Source organism: Chiloscyllium plagiosum, chromosome 15, assembly GCF_004010195.1.
Source record: "Chiloscyllium plagiosum isolate BGI_BamShark_2017 chromosome 15, ASM401019v2, whole genome shotgun sequence".
NCBI lineage: Eukaryota > Metazoa > Chordata > Chondrichthyes > Orectolobiformes > Hemiscylliidae > Chiloscyllium > Chiloscyllium plagiosum.
Window position 1 is genome coordinate 40,354,140 of NC_057724.1, and position 23,427 is coordinate 40,377,566.

Below are 23,427 nucleotides of genomic sequence, written 5' to 3' on the forward strand. Positions count from 1 at the left end.
ACCGTGGGAGGAAACCGGAGCACCCAGAGGAAACCCACGCAGACATGGGGAGAATGTGCAAACTTCACACAGACAGTTGCCCGAGGCAGGAATTGAACCCAGGTCTCTGGCGCTGTGAGGCAGCAGTGCTGACCACTGTGCCGCCATGCTGCCCGAATGTACTGCTATTCTCAACATTGTGGTATTACTTTCAGTAATTGCATTACTACATAACTACATTCTAGGGCACATGGTGAAATGATTAGCTGCAACAGTTTATGCATATTAATAAGAAATTATACCTGTGAGACAAAATAGAAGTCTGTCATGCAGAGGAACAGGAGCAAGAGAAAGAATTAGCAGGAATTTGCACTCACTTGTAATATCATAGACTACAACAGCAATAGTGGAGTCACGGATGTAGCTGGGAATCAGACTGCGGAACCGCTCCTGGCCGGCTGTGTCCCAGAGCTGCAGTCGAACCTGCAGAGACCAGGTCCAAGACAGCAGAGAAAGAGAAAAGGCAAGGGGAAAATGACAGGATCAAGGACCAATCTCAAATCAGCACAGCAGAATGCCACCTACTGGGAGCAGGTCAGAATCTCCTCTACTGTATTGGATTTCATGATAATTGGATTTAGTTGCAAATTAAGACAATTAGAAAGTCTAAAATGCTCAATGTGCATTTTACATTAATCTCATCTCAGGCCTGCAGAATGACGCTGCTGACTGCATCCAATGACAATTCAATGAGATATCCGGATAAGTCAAATCCTTGAATTTCAGGAAAGTTATCAGGTGTCAAGTATATAATTGTACAAGAGGAGAACAATTCTGTGGGCACCTTTGTAACAGAAAATGCAATATGCCATAAATTGACAGATTAAATTAAAACTTGAAACCTCTGCAGCTAGAGCTGTGTCTTATACAAAAGGTGTGGAAAGTACAGGCAAAGAGACAGTCACAAGCTAGTTCAACACATATTACACCTTGTAGGAGGTTCAGACCCAACCTTTGAACCATTCAATCATGTAAGTATTCCGAAACCCTTGATTATGCCTTTAACTATATACTTTAAATAGTTCACCTGAGAAGGTCACATTCCTGTCAATTTCCTATATCTAGTGCAAGTGATTATACAACTGAGATAATCTCAGTTTCTCTCATCCAAACCTCAATGTTTACAGAATTTAGAGAAGCAGCATCACCCCAACAAGCAACTGGTCAAATGTTATATCGAAGACAGGGATTGAGTTCAGGTGCTAGATGTCTCCATCCTTTTTAACAGCTGTTAAGAGTTGTTAGAGTATAATAATAGATATAGGGGCTGCAATAGTTGAATACTGGAGCTAAATCTTAAATACATAACTTTCAATTCAGGATGATTTGAAAACTTTGACTCAGTTGTATGCAGATGAAATATATACCAGTAAGTGAAGCATGGCATGTTACCAGTAGAGTACAGGAGTTAGTGGCAGGTAAACCTACATCAAGATAGACCAAACTCCAAAAGAAATTCAGAGAAAGCTTTGCACTGATAACGAACTACAGGTTATTGGAGGTTGCCTGACAAGGTCTAAGAGTGCAAGTGAAATATGTTCCAGTTCATTCACTTTCACTTAATAACTAAAGAAAGATTTGTTTAGTGAATGACACCAGAATGTAATCACAGCAAAAATGTATCTTATTAAAGCTGCCTCAATAGCCAAGAGAGTCTGTTAATTTCCAGATAGTCCATAATCTTTTTATAAAGAGAACCGATTATACTGGAATCAAAACACATACACCGAATACCTACTTGCAATATCAAACACTACAACAGCAGCAGCCGAGTCACGAATGTAGCTGGGAATGAGGCTGCGGAATCGCTCCTGGCCTGCAGTGTCCCACAGCTGGAGTCTGATCTGGGGATGGAGGAGCAGAGGGGAAAAACCAAATGGGAAAACAACACAGGAAAAATACACTGAAAGGCAAAGTAAACAAAATGAAGAATGCAGGGAACCTAAAAAATAAAAACTTAAAAGTAGAATGGTACTTTACAAACCTACCGGAAGCTTCGTAACCATTGCTTTAATCCCATTTCTCAGATACAGGTACAAAAACATGATTAAAAACATGAAGGAGCAAATTACTGCAGATACTAGAATCTGTACTGAAAACAGCAACTGCTGGAGATCACAGCAGGTCAAGCAGCATCGCCAGAGAGAAGGGAGGCTAATGTTTTGAGTCTAGATGGCTCTTCATCAAAGTTGATGTGAAGTGTGAAGGGGACAGCATTTATGCTGTAGTTGTGTGTGGGGGTGAGGGTATAGAGTGCTGGGGGAGAAAGGATGTAGATAGCGCAGATTAAGTGATCGGAATGTGAGAATGGCAGAACAATTGTTTGTCTTACTTCCAGATTTGAAGGAACAGACAGTCTCACTGGGGAAGTGGAGAGAGGATATGGTGACAGAAAGTGTAACTACTAAAGCCAGAAGAGAAGGAAAGGAATGGAAAGAGAAAATGCTGGAAAATCTCAGTAGGTCTGGCAGCACTGTAAGGAGAGAAAAGAGCTGACGTTTCGAATTTAACTGACCCTTTGTCAAACCTGCCAGACTTGCTGAGATTTTCCAGCATTCTCTCTTTTGGTTTCAGATTCCAGTATCCGCAGTAATTTGCTTTTATATAGGAAAGGAATAGAGCTTGGTTCACAATATGAACCTGTTAGACTCCATAATAAGTCCAGAAGGTTATAAAATGCCTAGTCTAAAGAAGAGGTGTTGTTCCTCCAGTTTGCAATATGATTCACTGGAACACTGCAGGACACTTGCATGCCCATTTGTCTGTTCTTGGCAAGGTGCAGTAAGTCAATGCAAACTTTAGGAACAACATCTCCTCTTCAGACTAGGCATTTTAATATGGAGTTCAACACCTTCAAATCGTGAACCAACCCCCATTCCTTTACTTCCCTTTTAGCTTTACTTGTTATATTCTGTCACCATGTCCTCTCTCTGCTTCCCCCACCTCAATGGAACTGTCTGTTCTTTCAAGTCTGGCAGTTAGACACATTATTGTTCTGTCATTCTCACATTCTGATCACAACTTGAACTATCAACATCCTTCCTCCCCCAGCACTCAACACGACCCCAACCCATAACTAAATCATAAATGCTGCTCCCTCCACACTTCACATCAGCTCTCATGAAGAACCATCTAGCATGAAATGTTAGCTTGCTCTTTCCATGGATGTTGCCTGACCTGCTGTGATCACCAGCATTTGCTGTTTTCATTAAAAACATGGATGTCCTCTTTGAAATTGTCACATGAATGCACAGGAAGCAGGACTAGATTCACTCTGCAACATGCACCAAGTCAATAAGTTTCAGCCAGGCATCTAATCCTTCATCAGAAGCATCACTAGTATATTAGTGCTTTTTCATATCCTTCCATGAAGATGTGCACACATGTTGGGATACAATTCCACATATGCTCGCTAATCTTTGGTAACTGACAAAGGACATTCTTGCTATAAGATTCTAGATAGTAAATGTCAATGTGTTATCATAAAGGCATTACAACAAAGCTCAATTCTGTTCTCACTTGATCTCCATTAACGATCATTCAACAATAACCACATGTAGAATCACAGCTGATCTTTGATCTCCAGTTGGGGGGCATTTGTTCACTGGATGAGACTAATGACAAAGTTATTACTTTTCTCTTCATGTGCCTCAAGCTGAATAAGGCAAAACACTATTTCAGAGAGTGCACACAGGACAATAGGGAGCACTCTTTTTCAGCCCTTTTCCCCTACATAAATTTTAATTAGCCTTGTAGGCTACCAAAACAATGAACTGGTGCTACCAGATCTTCGCAATACTCTTTGTCTATTGCTCAATAGTGGCTGGTAACAATAAAAGGTGGACTGCTAATGGTTTCTCATCTATAGCCTTTTGGGTATGTCTCAGATTAGGAACTGAAATGGGAGATTCCTGATGAAGGGCTTATGCCCGAAACATCGATTCTCCTGCTTTTGGATGCTGCCTGACCTGCTGTGCTTTTCCAGCAACGCACTCGACTCCGATTTCCAGCATCTGCAGTCCTCACTTTCTCCTGGAAGTAAATCCTGTACATTATAATCCACTGTGCTAAACATCAGCAGTATAAAGCAAAATTATCACAGCATTGATTTTAAGCTGCTCATTTTAGTTTAACCACTGAAAACAGCTCAAAACACTAGATCTTGAGAGAACGCCACAAAATTACCCTAAGTTATTCAAGACAAGTATGATGCTAAACTCTTATTCCTGGACAGGGAGGACATTCTCATAGTGGACCTATTTTTTGAAATCACTGGGAAGTCCAAACTCTGGAAGGTTCCCTGCAGGGCAAATAAATTTCATTTACAAAATGACAAGCGCTACAGCCTGCAGCAGATGAGGAACAGCTCATATTTCATTAACTGTCAGAAAAATAATTGCAGAGTCAAGTTGAGCAAACTTTGCTGAGGACTGAGGGGAGGGGGTGTTTGGTTTAATTGCAGACGATGTTGACTTTTGCATTCATGGCTCCCTTGCATAGGGATCTCGAGTATAATGTGGAGACTAGATGCTTTAGCTGACACAACAGAAAATTAAATCTCTAAGGATTACACTTTGTGTGAACCTTCACCGAGTTTGCTAGCTGACTAGATAGCACAGCATCCAAACAGCACTCTGAATGAAGTTAACTTAGTTATTTATTTGGCCCAAATGCTGCAAAGAGCAATAACAAAAAAGTCTTCAACATTGGCAGGGAAAAAAAAACTGATAAAACCAAAGCAAGTAATATTCAACATAATGTTTCAGTGAAGTTACTGATCATCTTCAAATTTACTTCCAATAGTTAATACAATTAAAAAGGTTGTGGGATAAAATGTGACATCCTTGCCTGAGCCAAATGCTCTGGGTTGAAATCCCATTCCATGACAGCCAAGGAAATGTATCCATAATGCAGTAACCAGGTTTAGTATCAACTTGTAGACCATTCCAGCTTATGCCAATAGTTAGCCTAAGAGCAGATGTGATTCCTCGTCAGTCATTGTTGGAGGTGCCAATGGCTGAAGGTAACAAAATGACTGTGGTTTTTAACTAACATAGAATAGCTGAAATGAACCACTAGCTGAACTCAGCAGTTCCCAGAGTTAGAAAATGCCTCATGGTAAATCACAAGATGATCTTTATGAGAAAAAGAGTGAAGGAATGTAGACAGCAGATGGGATACATTTTGGATGAGTGAATCTCAGATGGACACCTTTCCGCAAGCCTGGTTAAAGTTTGTTGTTTAGTAAAGATCAGAATGAAAAGTCTGATCCCACAATAACTAAGAACTTTTAGGTGAGTGCCATGAACAAACTCATAAGGGTATGTTAGGATTACAGATACAACTTACATTTGATAGAGGATTTAACTAAACTCCAATAAACAAGCAACCTTAAACAATAGGTAGATATCTCCATTCTCCTATTAGGAGGGATTGAATAATGGAATAATGTCAATGCGGAAATATTCTTGACAGCAGGGAGGCCTGGTAACAGGGAAACTTGACAGCAGGAAAGAAAAATAACAGGTGTTGCGTAAGATGTATTATGAGAGCCCAAGAATAGTTGGTAAAGATGCCTGACAAACATGAGAACACTGGAAGACCTAGAGCTATCCATGAAGTTGTTCACCATTGATTGTGTATTTACAGAATTGGATGTGCAGGTTAGATAGGATATGGCTAACAGTGATGTCAATATTGCGTGTAATGCAAAATGTATAAATAAATGGGAGAGTTAGAATGTCTTGGAGTCTGTCTCAAGAGGCTTCCCCCACTCTGAATTGGTAAGGAGTTCCAATTAAGATCATTTTGTGCTACTGAACACTGAACTCAAGACTCCTCTTCTAAATCCATCTCCCACAACCATGGAATTGAACAGCAGCAGTTCAAGAGGGCAGCTTACCACCACCTTTTCCACTGCAATAAACATTGGCCTAGCTCACGTCCCATGCATGCATTTAAAAAGAAATGGAACCATCTACCAATACTATTCATAACTCTAGGACCCCATATATATTTAAAAGTTTGTCGTCAATGTAACTCCAAACTTCTTGGGAATCAATTTGTTCAGTGCAGCTAAATTGCCAACTTGTGTCAGATTGGCACCAGTTTTTATTCTTATGTTAAGGTCTATGTGTGATCTGTCTCCTTGCCCCTACCAGTGATAGAATTACAATACTGCAAGTTAGACCTACCTTCAGACAGAGAAGTCAAGACATTAATACAATAGGTATCTCAACAGCTACAGGCCATCCAGATGGATTTAGGTTTGTCAATGCCGAGAACGTTTACAAAGATCCATCCTTAGCAGTCTTAAAAGTTTATTGGGAATGTAACACTAGCTAAGTGGAAAAGTGTGTTTTATTTTGCTGACAAGAGTAGGCTCTCTTACAAAATGATAATTATCTAAACCCCAAACACTGCATGATTTGCACATAATGTGTGGATGAGTTTGTAACATTGGGAAGTTTCATTATCAACTTCTGAGATCACAATAGACAGTTTTTTTTTTGGGTATAAAGAATCCATATTGGATTATGGCTGCCAACTGCAAGCTGAATTAAGAATACAGCATGAGTGAAAGGAGAGATTAAAGGCAAGATTGGATTTTAGCTTTTCTTTTAATAAAAAGAAATTAAAAATCGAAAGGTCATATAAAATTTCAAAATTGAATGTTATTTTGAGAAAAAAATCTCTCTACTTTATAGCTATGGTGAATAAACAACGATTGTAAAAACTGCTGATGTTCAAGACGATATCAACCATCACATGGTCACAGCAACTAGGAGAGGAAATAAGAGTGATCTTGAGACATAAATCTTCTAACTGGTTTGATTTTTAAGAATTACAGCAAAAGATTTTTTTTTAATCAAAATGGCTTTGAAAATACAAATGTGTCAAACAGAAGGGAACTGGAAGCATATCTTTGAAATGGATGACTTGATGGAAAGCTAGTTGCAGCTCTAGGCATGACATCTAACATTTTTGTCTATAAGATCAGGAAAGTAATATGCATTAGATGGTTTGCACCTAAGAATTCTGAACACATTGGGCTGAGACAGTGAAAGCACAGATGCAATTTTGTCAAAGTGGTAATTGTGTCAAATCATTGAAGATTAGGAAATATCACACTGCTGCTCAATAAAAGCAAAGAGGGATAAATCAATGTGTGTATTACATTTTTGATTGCGTACACATTTTTAACATTCATTGGTTGCAGCATGGCTGGCAGGAGGCTGCAAGCTTTCAGCGCAGACAGCAGATGGCCTTGCAGGGTAACCAAGAGCAACTCTACACAAGTTCCAAATGTAGCTTGCACTACCTGATACAGTGTTGAGACCCTACCTAAACTGCACTTGCATCAAATATGTTACATTAGTAGCAGGGATTTGCAAATATGGACTTGCATTATATGACTAGGGATCCAAAGGTGGTTACTCAGTCTGGATTTATGAAATACAGGCCATATTTTTACTAAAAACTGAATTTTTGAGCAAAAAGGCATGTTTCAAAAATTGAATTGGACATGTCATTTGATCATTTTAAAAAGAGCAGCAGTAGGCCATTTAGTCCATTGAGCCGGTTTCACCATTCAGCAAGGTCATGGCTGTTTGGCAAGAAAGTGGGATTAAGGCTGCAACCTAGTCTCCACAATCCTTAAACCCCTTGTCAAAATTATGTCAATCTGAGCCCTGAAATATATTCACTCATCAAACCATAACTGCGCACTGTGGAAGAGAATTTCAAAGACAAACTGAAATAACTCCACATAGACCTGTATTCCAATCACCCTTTACTTACACATGGAGAGTCCTTGACATTGATCCAGCCCCGAGTGAACAGGAATGTCAGACATTCCAGCTTATATCTGACAGCTAGGGCTGACTGCAGTACAATCACTACATCCCTTCTCTTGAGTTCAAGGACACAGGGCAGATCTTTTTTGTATTTCCTCCTGCATGTTTTAGCACTGAGACAGGTTCCTCCAACTTTGCCCCTGAGATGAGCAATGTGTAACAGACAATAGCTCACCTTTTGCGCACACAATATCTCAAAGGAATTAATTCTCCTGTTCAGACTGCAAAATTTGCCATGTCATCGCATATTCAGAGGTACCTTCAATGAATGACTGACAGGGAGAACCCATGGGTTCCGGAACAGTCAGAGGCACAGTCAAGAAGCTGGGCACATTTTGTTCTCGCACAGTTCGAGTTTGCAGCTTTCATGTGGCCCGCGTGCTTGTTCAGGACCACGTACATACACAACCTTTATTTGTCTCTGGACCTGACGTCATGTTGACCATGCCTTTCACCCATACAGGGATATTCCCATGGCTTCTACCCAAACCTTGTCCCCTGAAGTAAATAGTCTCTCTTACTTAGTGGAGTCTCGTGTCCTGCATGGTGTTCCTGATGCCTTTTCACCGTCACCCCCAAGGTCTGGGAAGATACGACTGAGTGGGTGTCCACAATGTTTAAGAACATTGACTATGCAGGTCCTTTCACGAGCACAATGTGTAACCAATTCCAGGGCTTAGCCAGCCATTCACGTGAATGTGGGGGAACTACTGACAGTAATTTTTGTCCTTGTTGGCACTCTGGACACTGCCCTACCATCACGACTATGTCTGTATCAAATCCTGGCTAGCAGTCAAATTCTTGTCAACGTCTTCATTTTGGAAATTGCTGGATAACCCTGGAGGAGTTCAGCCAGTATTTGGCAGCAACCTTCGTGCAGGACAATCATTCTTGCTCCCCATAATAACATGCCATTCTCTACTGTGATCTGGTCTCTCCACGTCCAAAATGACTTCATTTCTGGTCGTGTCGGCCCTTTGGCTTCCCCAAACACCAGGTGTTTCAGTTTTGCCAGACCTGGATCTTTCTGCATCCAAAGTCTGATATTGTCAGCTGTCGCTTGGGAAAAATGTCTATGGACTATGTTTAAGTTCCTCAAGTGCTCCTCATTGGTCTTCATGGTTATTAGTACATCTAGATAAAGGGCAACCTGGCGTAGACCTTGTAAAACATTGTCCATCAACCATAATTGCAAGTATGCATGGCTCATGTCCAACTTTGTGAAGGACAGCTCCCCCTGCTGCCAGCTTTGCATATAAATCCTCTATGTAAGGGGTTGGTTATTTATCCTGCTGCAAAAGCAGTTTATCATTTGTTTAAAGTCCCCACAATGGTGAACAGATCCGTCGGGTTTCACAATCAGTATGACCGATGCTGCCCAATCTGCAATTTGGACTGATTTGATGATTCCTTTACTTTCCAGCCTTCTGATTTGCCTGTAAGGCAAATGGCACTGGGTGGCCCTTGCAGAATCATGGAATTGCTTCCTAGTCAACATGCAAGGTTGCCTTGGGTCCTTTGATAGTCCCTGGACCTTTTTGAAAAACGTCCAGGAATTTAATTAAGACTTCACTCAGGCAGCCATTTTCTAAGAATTTCACCCCATCAAGTTTAGGGCTTTTACTACAATCAGTGGTAACTGAATCAGCTGCTTCGCATAAGAGACCAGAACCAAAGTTATACCCTTTATCTGTAAGGGTTCCCCAGTATAGATTCTCATGTCTAACCGATATCTTGTGCTAACTTAAGGGTTGGAGTCCTGAGTGAATTTTGTTAAAGACTGGTTCTGTGATCACTGAAATTGTCATGCCAGTACTGACCTCCTTCAGCACCAGGGTGACCATTTAACCAGATGTTTATTTTGACTGGTTCAGATTTGGATCTTGCTCAGCAACTTAACTGTTCCAAACCAGATGTAGGTGGGTTTTACAGAGTGTGAACTCTCCAGGATACCAGCCTACAAGTTCTCTTACTCAATTTAGGTCTGGTGGGACTCTTTTACTGTCTCAAGTCTGCATACCAGCAGCAACCAAAACCGATTGCCAGCCTGGATCCTGAAGAAAGTTTTAACCAATTGGTCGAAACTTGGCTGTGTTTTGGGGTTTTGCTGTGGGCTGACAGAGTCCCTCTGTTCGGAATTTACCGTGTGAGGCTTTGCAATTACCTTCACTCAACTGGTGTTCCCCAAGCTGTCAGACTGGCAAGGGTGTCCACTTCCATCAGAAAATCCTGTAACTCATATGCTTCACTTGCTGTACTTTCTAATGATAAAGTCAGTTTTACTGCCTGTTTGAAGTCCAGTTGAACTTCAGCTAGTAGCATTTTTGCACGTTTACATCATTAACCCTACAAATGGTCTCTGAGCATCTCATTAAGGGTCAAATCAAAGTCACATGCCCTTGACAGTCATCTTAACCTAGTCAAAAATCCCAATCCGTATTCTCCTGGTTCTAGAGTTACCAAGTAAAACTGATAGACCCTCAGAATTAGAAGAGGTTTGGGATTGTAATATTCCTTAACTAAATCAGTCACCTCTCAAAAGGCCTCAGGTAAAGTTAGGCTCCTAAAAACCAAATAAAAAACTGTCAGGAGAATTTCTTGTTACTTTGGGGTAGATGCAAAGCAATTTGCCTGAAAAGAAATGACACACTCTTTCCACATACTGGGCCCAGTCTTTGACGGCAGAATCAAATGGGTCAAGTCTCCCAAATAATAGTATGATGCTGGAAATGTTTAACCCAACTCAAAGACAAATGCTGCAAGCAGATTTCTTCAGGAGCGTGTTTTTCTCTCATCGAAACTGAAATAACTCCACAGGAGTGGATTCTTCTGTCATCTTCCAAGTGACTCCTCTGTCATATTCAGGATACCTTTCAGTATTAAAAACTGTGCCACTTTGTTTTCCCCTTGTTATTTTGTATTATTATTTTTAATTATTATTTGTTGAGGTGGTAATTTTATAGTTATATGTTTATATATGGTATTAACATTACCAAATATATCCAGGTGTTGGTATGGATGGGGGTAGGGTGCTCACTGCTAACTCTAGCTTTGTATTATATCTGAATTCTCCTAATTTTATTGAGGAGTGCCTGGGTCAAGGGTGGGGCATTGGTTAAGAGGGGATATGATGGACTTTTGGAGAGGAAGTGACACCCCCTGGAAACAAGGGGGAAAATCTCCACTTAGATACGTTTTATATTTTTTTTTATTTAGAAATAGTTTTTTATTGTATTGTTGTGGGTGTATTAAAGAGGTTTTATTTTTGTAAATTTTATATGTTTTACGCTCGGGATGTTCTGGATAGGGTTCCCCCTCCCGAGGGGTCTCGGATTGGCCCAGAGGATTATGGTTGATCAGTCGGTTAAGTGGTGCACCTGGAATGTCAAGGGGAGTAATTCGCCAGTCAAAAGGAAGAAAATATTATCAAATCTTAAGAAGGAAAGAGTTGATATAGCTCTCCTACAGGAGACACACCTGTCAGATAAAGAACACTTGAAATTACGACAGGGCGGATTTGATCAGGCCTTTTTTTCTTCTTTTAGCACAAAAAGCAGGGGAGTTGTTATTCTTGTTCGGAAGAATTTCCCTTTCAAAATCCTAAAGCAGATAAAAAACGAATCTGGACGATATATCTTGATTAAAGCCCTCAGAAATGGAGAGGAATATGGGATTTTAAATTTGTACTGCCCCCCGGCACACCCCTTTAAATTTATAACGGAAGCCTTTTCAAAATTGATGGCTTTTGATATCCGTCATATAATTATAGGGGGAGACTTTAATTGTATTATGGATCCGGAAATAGACAGGATTCCCAAGAGTACTGCAGGAGTATCTCCCAGATCTAGACAATTGATGGATCTGAACAAAGAATTAGGATTAGTAGATGTATGGAGATGTCTTCATCCACAGGGTAGAGATTTTTATTTCTACTCTAATCCACATAAATGTCAAACCAGAATTGATATGTTTTTTGCCCCCTCAATTTTTTTAAATTCCATATCATCCTGTAAAATAGGTAATATAGCAATTTCTGACCACGCTGCTGTATATATGGAAACTAAGGCGAAGAACAGTGGGACATCCCCTCGGCATTGGCGTATGGACCCCTTCTTAATGAAAGATAGTAAATTTGTAAAGTACTTCTCTCAAGAATTTAAAACTTTTTTAGAAATTAATTCAGGTACAGCTAGCAACCCGTCAATGATGTGGGAGACCATCAAAGCTTACACGCGAGGCATGATCATCTCCTACTCAGCGACCCAGAAGAAATTAAAGGGAGAACAACAGCATCTGCTTGAAGCCCGCTTAAAAGCGGCTGAAACAGCATACACTGATAGACCCTCTATTATTAAATTGCAAAGGATTACAGCTCTTAGGACAGCTCTAAATACTACACTTACTCAAACGGCTAAGAGGGAAATATTATTTGCAAAGCAAAGATTATATGAATATGGCGACAAACCGGGTAGATACTTAGCATTTCTTGCAAAGAAAAAAAAGGCCCCTCAGACGATTATGTCTATTAAGGAAAGTACGGGTATTTTGACTCATGATCATAAAAAGATTAATGCGACCTTTAGAAAATTCTATTCTGAGTTATATAAATCACAGGATTGTGAAGATAGGACGAAGACGATGCAGTCATTTTTTAAAAATTTGACTTTTCCAGACCTAACTCCGGAACAAGTATCGGTCCTAAATGCTCCTCTTACACCCCAAGAAATAGTTGATGCAATTAGGCACCTTCAAAATGGTAAGACGCCGGGCCCAGATGGCTTTCAAGCTGAATTCTATAAAGAATTTACAGAAATACTGGTTGGTCCACTTATGGACACGTATAACTATGCATATAGTCAGGGCTGTCTCCCGCCTTCGCTGAAAGAGGCAAATATCTCTCTTATCCTCAAAAAAGGAAAGGACCCAGAAGATTGTATAATCTCGTCTCTCCAAACTTCAAATATCATTTTAGCACAGCTTTGACAAAACGTTTTCTTTAAAATGGATCATAGACTTTTCATAAAAGCTTAAGTGTGACCTCATTAACCAGGGAATTGGAATCCACTGAATCTGTCCCAATGATCACAGGATCTGTTATCTATCACCTCCACGAAACCTGTTTGACAAGGTACACCACCCCAGCCTGACCCTCATTGTCGTCCACACACCGCCCCAGCCTGACCCTCACTCCCGTCCAGAAACCTCCCGCAGCCTGACCCACACCACCGTTGAACTCCATCCCCAGCCTGATGCTCACCGCGATCCACAAAACGCCCGAGCCTGTCCCTGAACTCCGTACACACACCACGCCCAGCCTGTCCCTCAACACCGTCCACACACCTCCTGCAGCCTGACCCTCACCACCGTTGAACTCCATCCCCAGCCTGACGCTCACCGCAATCCACAAAACGCCCCGAGCCTGTCCCTCAATTCTATCCACATACCGCGCCCAGCCTGTCCCTCAACACCATACACACACCGCCCCCAGCCTGACCCTCACCGCCGTCCACACACCATTCCCTGAGTGACCCTCACCGCTCTCCACACACCGCCCCCATTCTGACCCTCACCGACATCTACACACTGCCCCCAGCCTGACCCTCACCAACGTCCACACACCGCCCCCAGCCTGACCCGCACTGCCATCTGCACAACACCCCAGTCTAATCTTCACCGCCATCCACACAACCCCCCCAGCCTGACTCTCACTGACGTCCACACACTGCCACCAGGCTGACCCGAAGTGACGTCCATAAATTGCTCCCAGCCTGATTCTCAATGCCGTCCAAACACCGCCCCCAGCCTGACCCTCAGTGACGTACACAAACTGCCCCCAGCTTGACCCACACTGCCGTCAACACACCACCCCCAGCCTGAGCCTCACCATTGCCCCACACCGCCGTCCAAAAACCGCCCCCAGACTGGTCTCACTGACGTCTGACGTCCATGCACCGTCCCCAATCCGTGACTCACCGCCGTCCATGCATCGTCCCCAGTCTGACTCTCACCGACATCCATGCACTGTCCACAATCTGACCCTCACCGGCGGCCACGCACTGTCTGCAGTCTGACCCTCACCGACGTCCAACACTGTCCCCAATCTGACTCTCACTGACGTGCACACTGCGTAACCAGACTGACTGCCATCGCCGTCCAACAACGCCCCAGACTGACCCACAAATCCGTCCACAAATCGCGCCTAGCCTGACCCTCACAACCGTCCACACAACATCTCCAGAGATATCCTCACCTCCGTCCACTAAACGCCCCCAGCCTGGCCCTCACCGATGTCCATGCACCGTCCCCAATCCGACACTCACCGACATCCATGCACCGAACGCAATCTGACACTCACCAGCGTCCACGCACTGTCCACAATCTGACCCTCACCAGCGTCCACGCACTGTCACCAATCTGACCCTCACCGGCGTCCGCGCACTGTCCCCAATCTGACCCTCCCTGACGTTCACACTCCGTCCCCAGTCTGACTCCCATCGCCGTCCAAGAACGCCCTACTCTGACCCTCAAATCCGTCCACACACCGCCCCCAACCTGACCCTCACCGCCGTCCACACACCAACGCTAGAATGAACCTCATCGCTGTCCACTTACTACGTGCAGTTTGACTCTCACTACTGTCCACACACCGCTCCCAGCCTGATCCTCAGCACCCTCCACACACTGCCCCCAACCAGACCCTCACCGCCGCCCACACACCGCCCCGAGCCTGACCCTCACCGACGTCCTCACACCACCCCCTGCCTGACCCTCAACGCCGTCCACACACCGCCCCCAGCCTGACCCTTACTGATGTACATGCAATGTCCCCATTTAGACACTCACCGACATCCACACACCGCCCCAAGCCTGACCCTCACCACCGTCCACGCAGTGCCACCAGTCTGATGTTCACCGCCGTCCACACACCACACCCTGCCTGAACCTCACTACCGTCCACACACCGCCCCCAGCCTGACCCTCACTCCCGTCCACACGCCTCTTCCAGCCTGACCCTCACCGCCATCCACACAGTGCCCCGAGCCTGTCCCTCAAATCCGTCCACACACCGCGCTCAGCCTGACCCTCACCGCCGTCCACATACCGCCCCCAGCCTGATTCTCATTGCCTTACACACACCGCACCCAGCCTGACCCTCACTGTCGGCCACACACCAACCGCGGAGTGACACTCACCGCTGTCCACTTACAGCCCGCAGTTTGACCCGAACTGCTGCCCACATACTGACCCCAGCCTCGCCCTCACCACCTTCCACACATTGCCCCCGTCTATTTTTCCCCGCCGTCCACACACCACTCCCAGCCTGACTCTCTCCAACGCCACGCACCGCCACCAGCCTGACCCTCAGCAATGTCCACACACCGCCCCCAGCCTGACCCTCACTGCTGTCCACACGCCACCTCAGTCTATTTTTCCCTGCCGTCCCAACACAGCCCTGAGCCTGACCCTCACCGACGTCCTGAAACAACCCCCTGCCTGACCCTCAATGCCGTCCACACACCGCGCACAACCTGACCTTCACCATTGCCCCCACACCGCCTGCCGCCTGACCCACACTGCCGTTCACACACCGCCCCCATTCTGACTCTCACCAACGTCCACGAACCGCCCCCAGCCGGACCATCGCCGATGTCCATACACCGCCCCCACCCTGACCATCATCGACGTCCACGCACCGTTCCCAGCCTGGCCGTCATCGACATCCACGCACCACCCCCAGCATGACCATCAGCGACGTCCACGCACTGTCCCCAGCCTGACCCTCACCGATGTGCACGCACCGCCCCCGTCTGGCCCTTCCCGACGTCCACGCATCGTCCCCAGTCTGACTCTCGCCGGCATCCACGCACTGTCCTCAATCTGACTGTGAACGATGTCCACTCGCCGCCCACAGTCTGATCCTCTCCGCCGCCAACATTCCGCCCGCAGCGTGACCCTCACTGGATTCCGCATACCTCCCTCAGCCTGACCTTCACCAAAGTAATGCACTGCCCAAACCTGACCCTCACTGCCGTGAGCACTCCGCCCCAGCCTGACCCTCATTGCCATCAACACATCGTCTCCAGCCTGACCCTCACCGACATACACGCACTGCCACCAACCTGACCGTCACCCATGTCCACACTCTGCCCCCAGCCTGACCCTCACCACCCGCCACACACTGCCCCCAACCAGACCCTCACCGCTGTCCACACACTGCCCCAGACTATTTTTCTCTGCCGTCCAAACACCTTCCCCAGACTGACTCTCTCCGACGTCCATACACCGCCTCCAGACTGACCCTCAGCGATGTCCACATACTGCCCCGAGCCTGACCCACACCGACATCCTCACACCACCCCCTGCCTGACCATCAACGCCGACCACACACCACCCCCAGCCTGACCCTCACCGCCATTCACACACCGATCCCAATCTGACCCCCACTGCCATCCGCACACCGCCCCCAACCTCACCCTCATTGGCGTCAACACACCGCCCCCAGCCTGACCTTCACTGACGTGCACGCACTGCCCCCAGCCTGAACCTCAACATCGTCTACACACCGTACCCAGGCTGTCCCTCACCGCCGTTCACAAAACGCCACCAGCCTGACCCTCAACACCGTACACACACCGCCCCCAGCCTGACCCTCTTCGCCATACACACACCGCACCCAGGCTGATCCTCACCGCCGTCCACACACCATCCCTTGAGTGACCTTCACCGCCGTTCACACACCACCCTCAGCCTGACCCTCACCGATGTCCAACACTGTCCCCAGCCTGACACACACTGCCGTCTGCACAATGTCACGGTCTAATCTACACTGCCGTCCACGCACCACTCCCAGCCTGACTCTCACTGCCGTCCATGCATCACCCCCAGCCTGACTCTTACTGACGTCCACACACCGCCCCCAGCCTGACCCTAACTGCTGTCCACACCGCCCCCAGCCTGACCCTCACCGACGTTCATGCACCGTCCCTATTCCGACACCCTCTGTTGTCCACACACCGCCCCCAGCCTGACCCTCAGTGACGTCCACAAACTGCCCCCAGCCTGACCCACACTGCCGTCAACACACTGCCCCCAGCCTGACCGTCACCATTCCCCCACACTGCAGTCAAAACAACGCCCATAGACTGGTGTCACTGACGTTCACGGACCCACCCGCCTTGCGATCATCGACGTCCACACACCGCCCGCAGCCTGACCATCACCGCCATTCACGCATTGTCCCCAGTCTGACCCTCACCAATGTGCACGCACCGACCACAGGCTGACCCTCCTAGCTGTCCACGCACCGCCGCGAGCCTGGCCCTCACTGACATTCATGCACCGTCCCCAATCCGACACTCACCGACCTCCAAGCACTGTCCCCAATCTGACACTCACCGACATCCAAGCACTGTCCCCAATCTGACCCTCACTGACATCCAAGCACTGTCCCCAATCTGACTGTCACTGACCTTCACACTCCGTCCCCAGTCTGACTCCCATCGCCGTCAAAAAACGCCCCAGTCTGACACTCAAATCCGTGCGCTCACCACGCCCAGCCTGCCCCTCACAACCGTCCACACAACATCCCCAGTGATATCCTCACCTCCGTCCACTAATCCCCCACAGTCTGACCCTCACTGCCATCCACATACCGTCCCCAGCCTGACCCTAACTGCTGTCCACACCGCCCCCAGCCTGACCCTCACCGACGTTCATGCACCGTCCCTATTCCGACACTCTCCGTTGTCCACACACCGTCCCCAGTCTGACTCTCACCGACGTCCATGCACCGTCGCCAGTCTGACTCTCACCGACATACATGCACTGTCCCCAATCTGACCCTCATTGACGTCCACGCACTGTCCCCAATCTGACCCTCACCGACGTCCATACTCTGTCCCCAGTCTGACTCCCATCGCCGTCCAAGAACGCCCCACTCTGACCCTCAAATCCGTCCATAAACTAAGCCCAGCCTGACCCTCACCGCCAGCAACACAACATCCCCAGGGAGATCCTCACCTCCGTCCACTATCCGCCCGCATTCTGACCCTCACTGCCGTCCACACACCGCCCCCAGCATGACCATCACTGACGTCCATGCGCCGCCCCCAGCCTGATCCTCAATGACATGCTTGCACTGCCCTCAGCCTGACCCTCTCTGCCGCCCACGCACTGTCCCCAGCCTGGCCCTTCCCGATGTCCACGCACCGTCCCCAATCTGACACTCACCAACGTCCACCCACCATCCCCAGTCAGAATCTCACCGGCATCCACGCACTGTCCTCAATCTGACTTTGAACGACGTCCACTCGCCGCCCACAGTCTGATCCTCTCCGCCGCCAACATACTGCCCGCAGCGTGACCCTCACTGGATTCCGCACACGGACCTCAGCCTGACCCTCACCGAAGTGCATGCACTGCCCCAACCTGGCCCTCAGTGCCGTCCACACAACATCCCCAGGGAGATCCTCACCTCTGTCCACTAATCGCCCCCAGTCTGACCCTCACTGCCGTCCACACACCGCCCTCTCCCTACCCTCACCGCCATACACACACCGCCCCCAGCCTAACCCTCACTGCCGTCCACACACCGCACCCAGCCTGACCCTCACCGCCATCCACACACCAACCCTAGAATGACCCTCACTGCCGTCCACTTGCTGCCCGCAGTTTGACCCTAACTGCTGTCTACACACCGCCCACAGCCTGACACTCGCCACCCTCCACACACTGTCCCCAGCCTGACCCTCACCGACGTCCACACTCCGTCCCAGTCTATTTCTCCCCGCCGTCCACACACTACCCCCAGCCTGACTCTCTCTGACGTCCACACACCGCCCCCAGCCTGACCCTCACCGACGTCCACACACCGCCCAAAGCCTGACTTTCACTGACATCTGCACAGCGCCCCAGCCTGACCCTCACCACCGTCCACGCAGTGCCCCCAGTCTGATGTTCAACATCGTCCACACACCACACCCCGCCTGACCCTCACTACCGTCCACACAACTCCCCCAGCCTGACTCTCTCCAACGTCCACATACCGCCCTCAGCCTGACCCTCAGCAATGTCCACATACTGCCCAGAGCCTGACCCACACCGACGTCCTCACACCACCCCCTGCCTGACCATCAACGCCGACCACACTCCGACCCCAATCTGACCCTCACTGCAATCCGCACACCGCCCCCAGCTTCACCCTCATTGGCGTCAACACACCGTCCCAGGCCTGACCTTCACTGACGTGCATGCACTGTCCCCAACCTGAACCTCACCACCGTTTACACAGCGTACCCAGCCTGTCCCTCACCGCCGTTCACAAAACGCCACCAACCTGACCCTCAACACCGTACACACAACATCCCCAGCCTGGCACTCTTCGCCGTACACTCTTCGCCTGACCCTCACTGCCGTCCACACACCATCGTCTGATTGACCCTAACCGCCATACACACACCGCTCCCATTCTGACCCTCACCGACGTCCACAAACCGCCCCCAGCCTGACCCTCACCGACGTCCACACACTACCCCCAGCCTGACCCACACTGCCATCCGCACAATGCCCCGGTCTAATCTTCACTGCCGTCCACGCACCACCCACAGCCTGACTCTCACTGACGTCCACACACCGCTCCCAGCCTGACCCGCAGTGACGTCCACCAATGTCCCCAGCCTGATCATCAACGCCGTACGCACACTGCCCCCAGCCTGACCCTCAGTGACATCCACACACCACTCCCAGCCTGACCCATACTGCCGTCAACACACCGCCCCCAGCCTGACCGTCACCATTGCCCCACACCGCTGTCCAAAAATCGCCCCCAGACCGCTCTCACTGACGTACCTGTTCCCCCCGCCTGACCATCATCGACGTCCATGCACCGTCCCAGCCTGACCCTCACCAATGTGCATGCACCGCCCAGAGCCTGACCCTCCCCTCTGTCCATGCACCGCCCCCAGCCTGGCCCTCACCAACGTCCATGCACCATCCCCAATCTGACACTCACCGACGTCCAAGCCACCGTCCCCAGTCTGACTCTCACTGACGTCCACACTCCGTCCCCAGTCTGACTCCCATCGCCGTCCAAGAACACCCCACTCTGACCCTCACATCCATCCATGCACCACGCCCAGCCTGACCCTCAACTCCCTCCACGAACCGCCTGAAGCCTAACCCTCACTGCTATCCACACACTGCCCCCAGCCTGACCCTCACCGCCAACCACACACCAACCCTAGAATGACCATCACCGCCGTCCACTTACTGTCGGCAGTTTGACCCTAACTGCTATCCACACCGCCCACAGCCTGACACTCGCCACCCTCCACACACTGTCCCCAGCTGGACCCTCACCGCCGTCCATACTCTGCCCCAGTCTGTTTCTCCCCGCCGTCCACACACTACCCCCAGCCTGTCTCTCTGACGTCCACACACTGCCCCCAGCCTGACCCTCTGCGACGTCCACACACAACCCCGAGCCTGACTCTCACCGACGACCTCACACCACCCCTTGCCTAACCCTCAACGCCGTCCACACACCGCCCCAAGCGTGACCCTCACTGCCATCCACACACTGCGCACAGCCTAACCATCACCATTGCCCCACACCGCCTGCAGCCTGACCCACACCGCCGTCCTCACACCACCCTCTGCCTGATCCTCAACGCAGTCCACACACCACCCTCAGCTTGACCCTGACCAACGTTACACACTGCCCCGAGCCTGACCCACACCACCGTTGAACTCCACCCCCAGCCTGTCGCTCACCGTGATCCACGAAACGCCCCGAGCCTGTCCCTGAACTCCGTCCACACACCGCGCCCAGCCAGACCCTCACTGCCTTCCACTCACAACTCCCAGCCTGACCCTCACATGCATCCACACACCGCCCACAGTCTGACCGTCACCGTTGCACCCACACCGCCCCCAGCCTAACCCACATGGCAATCCGCATACCGCCCCCAGCCTGACCATCATTGCTGTCCACACACCGCCCCCAGCCTGACCCTCACCACCGTCCAAGCAGCGCCACCAGTCTGATGTTCACCACCGCCCCCAACTTAAACCTCACTCCCGTCCATACACCACCCCCAGCCTGACCCTCACTGCCGTCCACATACTGCCTGGCGTTTGACCCGAACTGCTGTCCACACACCTTCCCCAGCCTCACCCTCACCATCCTCCACACACTGCCCCCAACCAGATCCTCACCGCCGTCCACAGACCGCCCCAGTCTATTTTTCCCTGCCGTCCACACACCAGCCCCAGTCTGACCCTCAGCGATGTCCACACACCGCCCTGAGCCTGACCCTCACCGATGTCCTCACACCACCCCCTGCCTGACCCTCAATGCAGTCCACACACCGCCCTCAGCCTGACCCTCACTGCCATCCACACACTGGGCACAGCCTGACATTCACCGTTGCCCCCACACCGCCTGCCGCCTGACCCACACCGCTGTCCACACACCACCCCCCCATTCTGACTCTCACCGACGTCCATGCACCGTCCCCAGCCAGAACATCACCGACGTCCACGCACCGACCCAGCCGGACCATCACCGACATCCACGCATCGCCGACAGACTGACCCTCAATGACATGCATGCACCGCCCCCAGCCTGACCCTCACCACTGTCCATACACCACCCTACCCTGACCATCATCGATGTCCACGCACCGCACCCAGCCTGGCGCTCACCTACGTCCACGCACCACCCCCAGCATGATCATCACAATGTCCACGCACTGCCCCCAGCCTGACCCTCAATGACTTGAATGCACCGCCCCCAGCCTGACCCTCTCTGCCGCCCACGCACAGTCCCCAGCCTGACCCTCACCAATGTGCACGCACCGCCCCAGCCTGGCCCTCCACGACGTCTACGCACCGTCCCCAGTCTGACAGTCACCAAGGTCCACGCACCGCCCCCAGCCAGAACATCACCGACGTCCACGCATCGCCCACAGCCTGACCCTCAATGACATGCATGCACCGCCCCCAGCCTGACCGTCAACACACTGCTCCCAGGCTGACTCGCAATGACGTTCAATACCGCCCCAGCCCGACCCTCACTGCTGTTCACACTCCTCCCCCAGCCTGACCCTCACTGTCGTCCACACACTGCCCCCAGTCTGACCGTCAACGTTGCCCCCACACCCCTCTGCCTAACCCATGCCACCGTGCACACACCGACCCCAGCCTGACTCTCATCACCACCCATGCACCGGCCCCAGTCTGAACCTCACAGAAGTCCACACACGGCCCCCAGCCTGACCTTCACTCCAGTCCACACACCTCCCCCAGCCTGACCCTCACCGCCATTGAATTCCACCCACAGCCTGACACTCACCGCCATCCACACGCCATCCGCAGATTGACCCTCACCACCGTCCACACACTGCCCACAGCCTGACCTTCACCGTTGCCCCAACACCGCCTGCAACCTGACACACACCGCCGTCCACACTCTGCCCTCAGTCTGACTCTCACCGACGTCCATGCACCGCACCCAGACTGACCCTCACTGCACTCATCGACATTCACGCACCGTCCCCAGTGTGACCCTCACCGATGTCCACACACCATCCCCTGCCTGATTCTCACTGCCGTCCACACCCCCCCGCCAGCTTGACCCTCACTGCCGTCCACGCACCGCACACAGCCTGACCGTCACCGACGTGCACCCACTGCCCCCATACTGACCCTCACAGCCGTCCACACACCGCCCCCAGCCTGACCCTCATTGCCGTCAACACAACGCCCTCAGCCTGACCATCACTGCCATCCACACACTACCCCCAGCCTGAACATCACTGCCGTCCACACACCGCCCCTAGACTGACCCTCACTGCCATCAACACACCATCCCCAGCCTGACCCTCACCACCGTCCACACACCGCCCCCAGCCTGATGCTCTTTGCCATTCACACACCACCCCAGCCTGACCCTCATAAACGTCCACACACCGCCCCTACCCTGTCCCACACCGCCGTCCACACACCGCCCCAGTCAAATCTTCAACGACATCCGCACACCACCCCAGTCTGACTCTCACCGACGTCCACTCACCATTCCCAGCCTGACACGCAGAGATGTCCACACACCTGCCCCATCCTTACCCTCACTGAAATTAACACTCCGTCCCCAGTCTGATGTTCACCGCCGTCCACACACTGTCCCCAGTCTGACCCTCACTACTGTCCACACACGACCCCAACCTGACCCTCATCGCCGTCCATGCACCGCCCACAGCCTGACCCTCACCACCATCCACACACTGCCCCCAGCCTGATGCTCTCAGCCATCCACACTACGCCCCAGCCTGATTTTCACTGACGTCCACACACCGCCCCCAACCTGACCCACACCACCATCCACACACTGCCCACTGCCCGCAGCCTGACCCTCAACGCTGTCCAAACACTGCCCGCAGACGGATCCTCAACTTTGCCCCCCACCGCCTGCAACCTGACCCATACTGCTGCCCCACACACCGCCCCCAGCCGGAACGTCACTGTTGCCCCCACA

At 50.1% G+C, this 23,427-nt stretch overlaps 1 protein-coding gene across 2 annotated transcripts in view; it reads right to left on the minus strand.

Moving 5' to 3' along the window:
• rab41 (RAB41, member RAS oncogene family) overlaps nt 1-23,427 on the minus strand; it is an 82,853-nt gene that overhangs the window by 22,287 nt on the left and 37,139 nt on the right. Inside the window, exon 4 of one of the 2 annotated variants that reach the window (XM_043704760.1) lies at nt 1,778-1,883. In XM_043704760.1, the coding sequence (XP_043560695.1) occupies nt 1,778-1,883 (106 nt within the window). Of the gene's footprint in view, nt 1-356; nt 463-1,777; nt 1,884-23,427 lie in introns of both variants that reach the window. The other variant, XM_043704759.1, reaches the window with a different exon arrangement.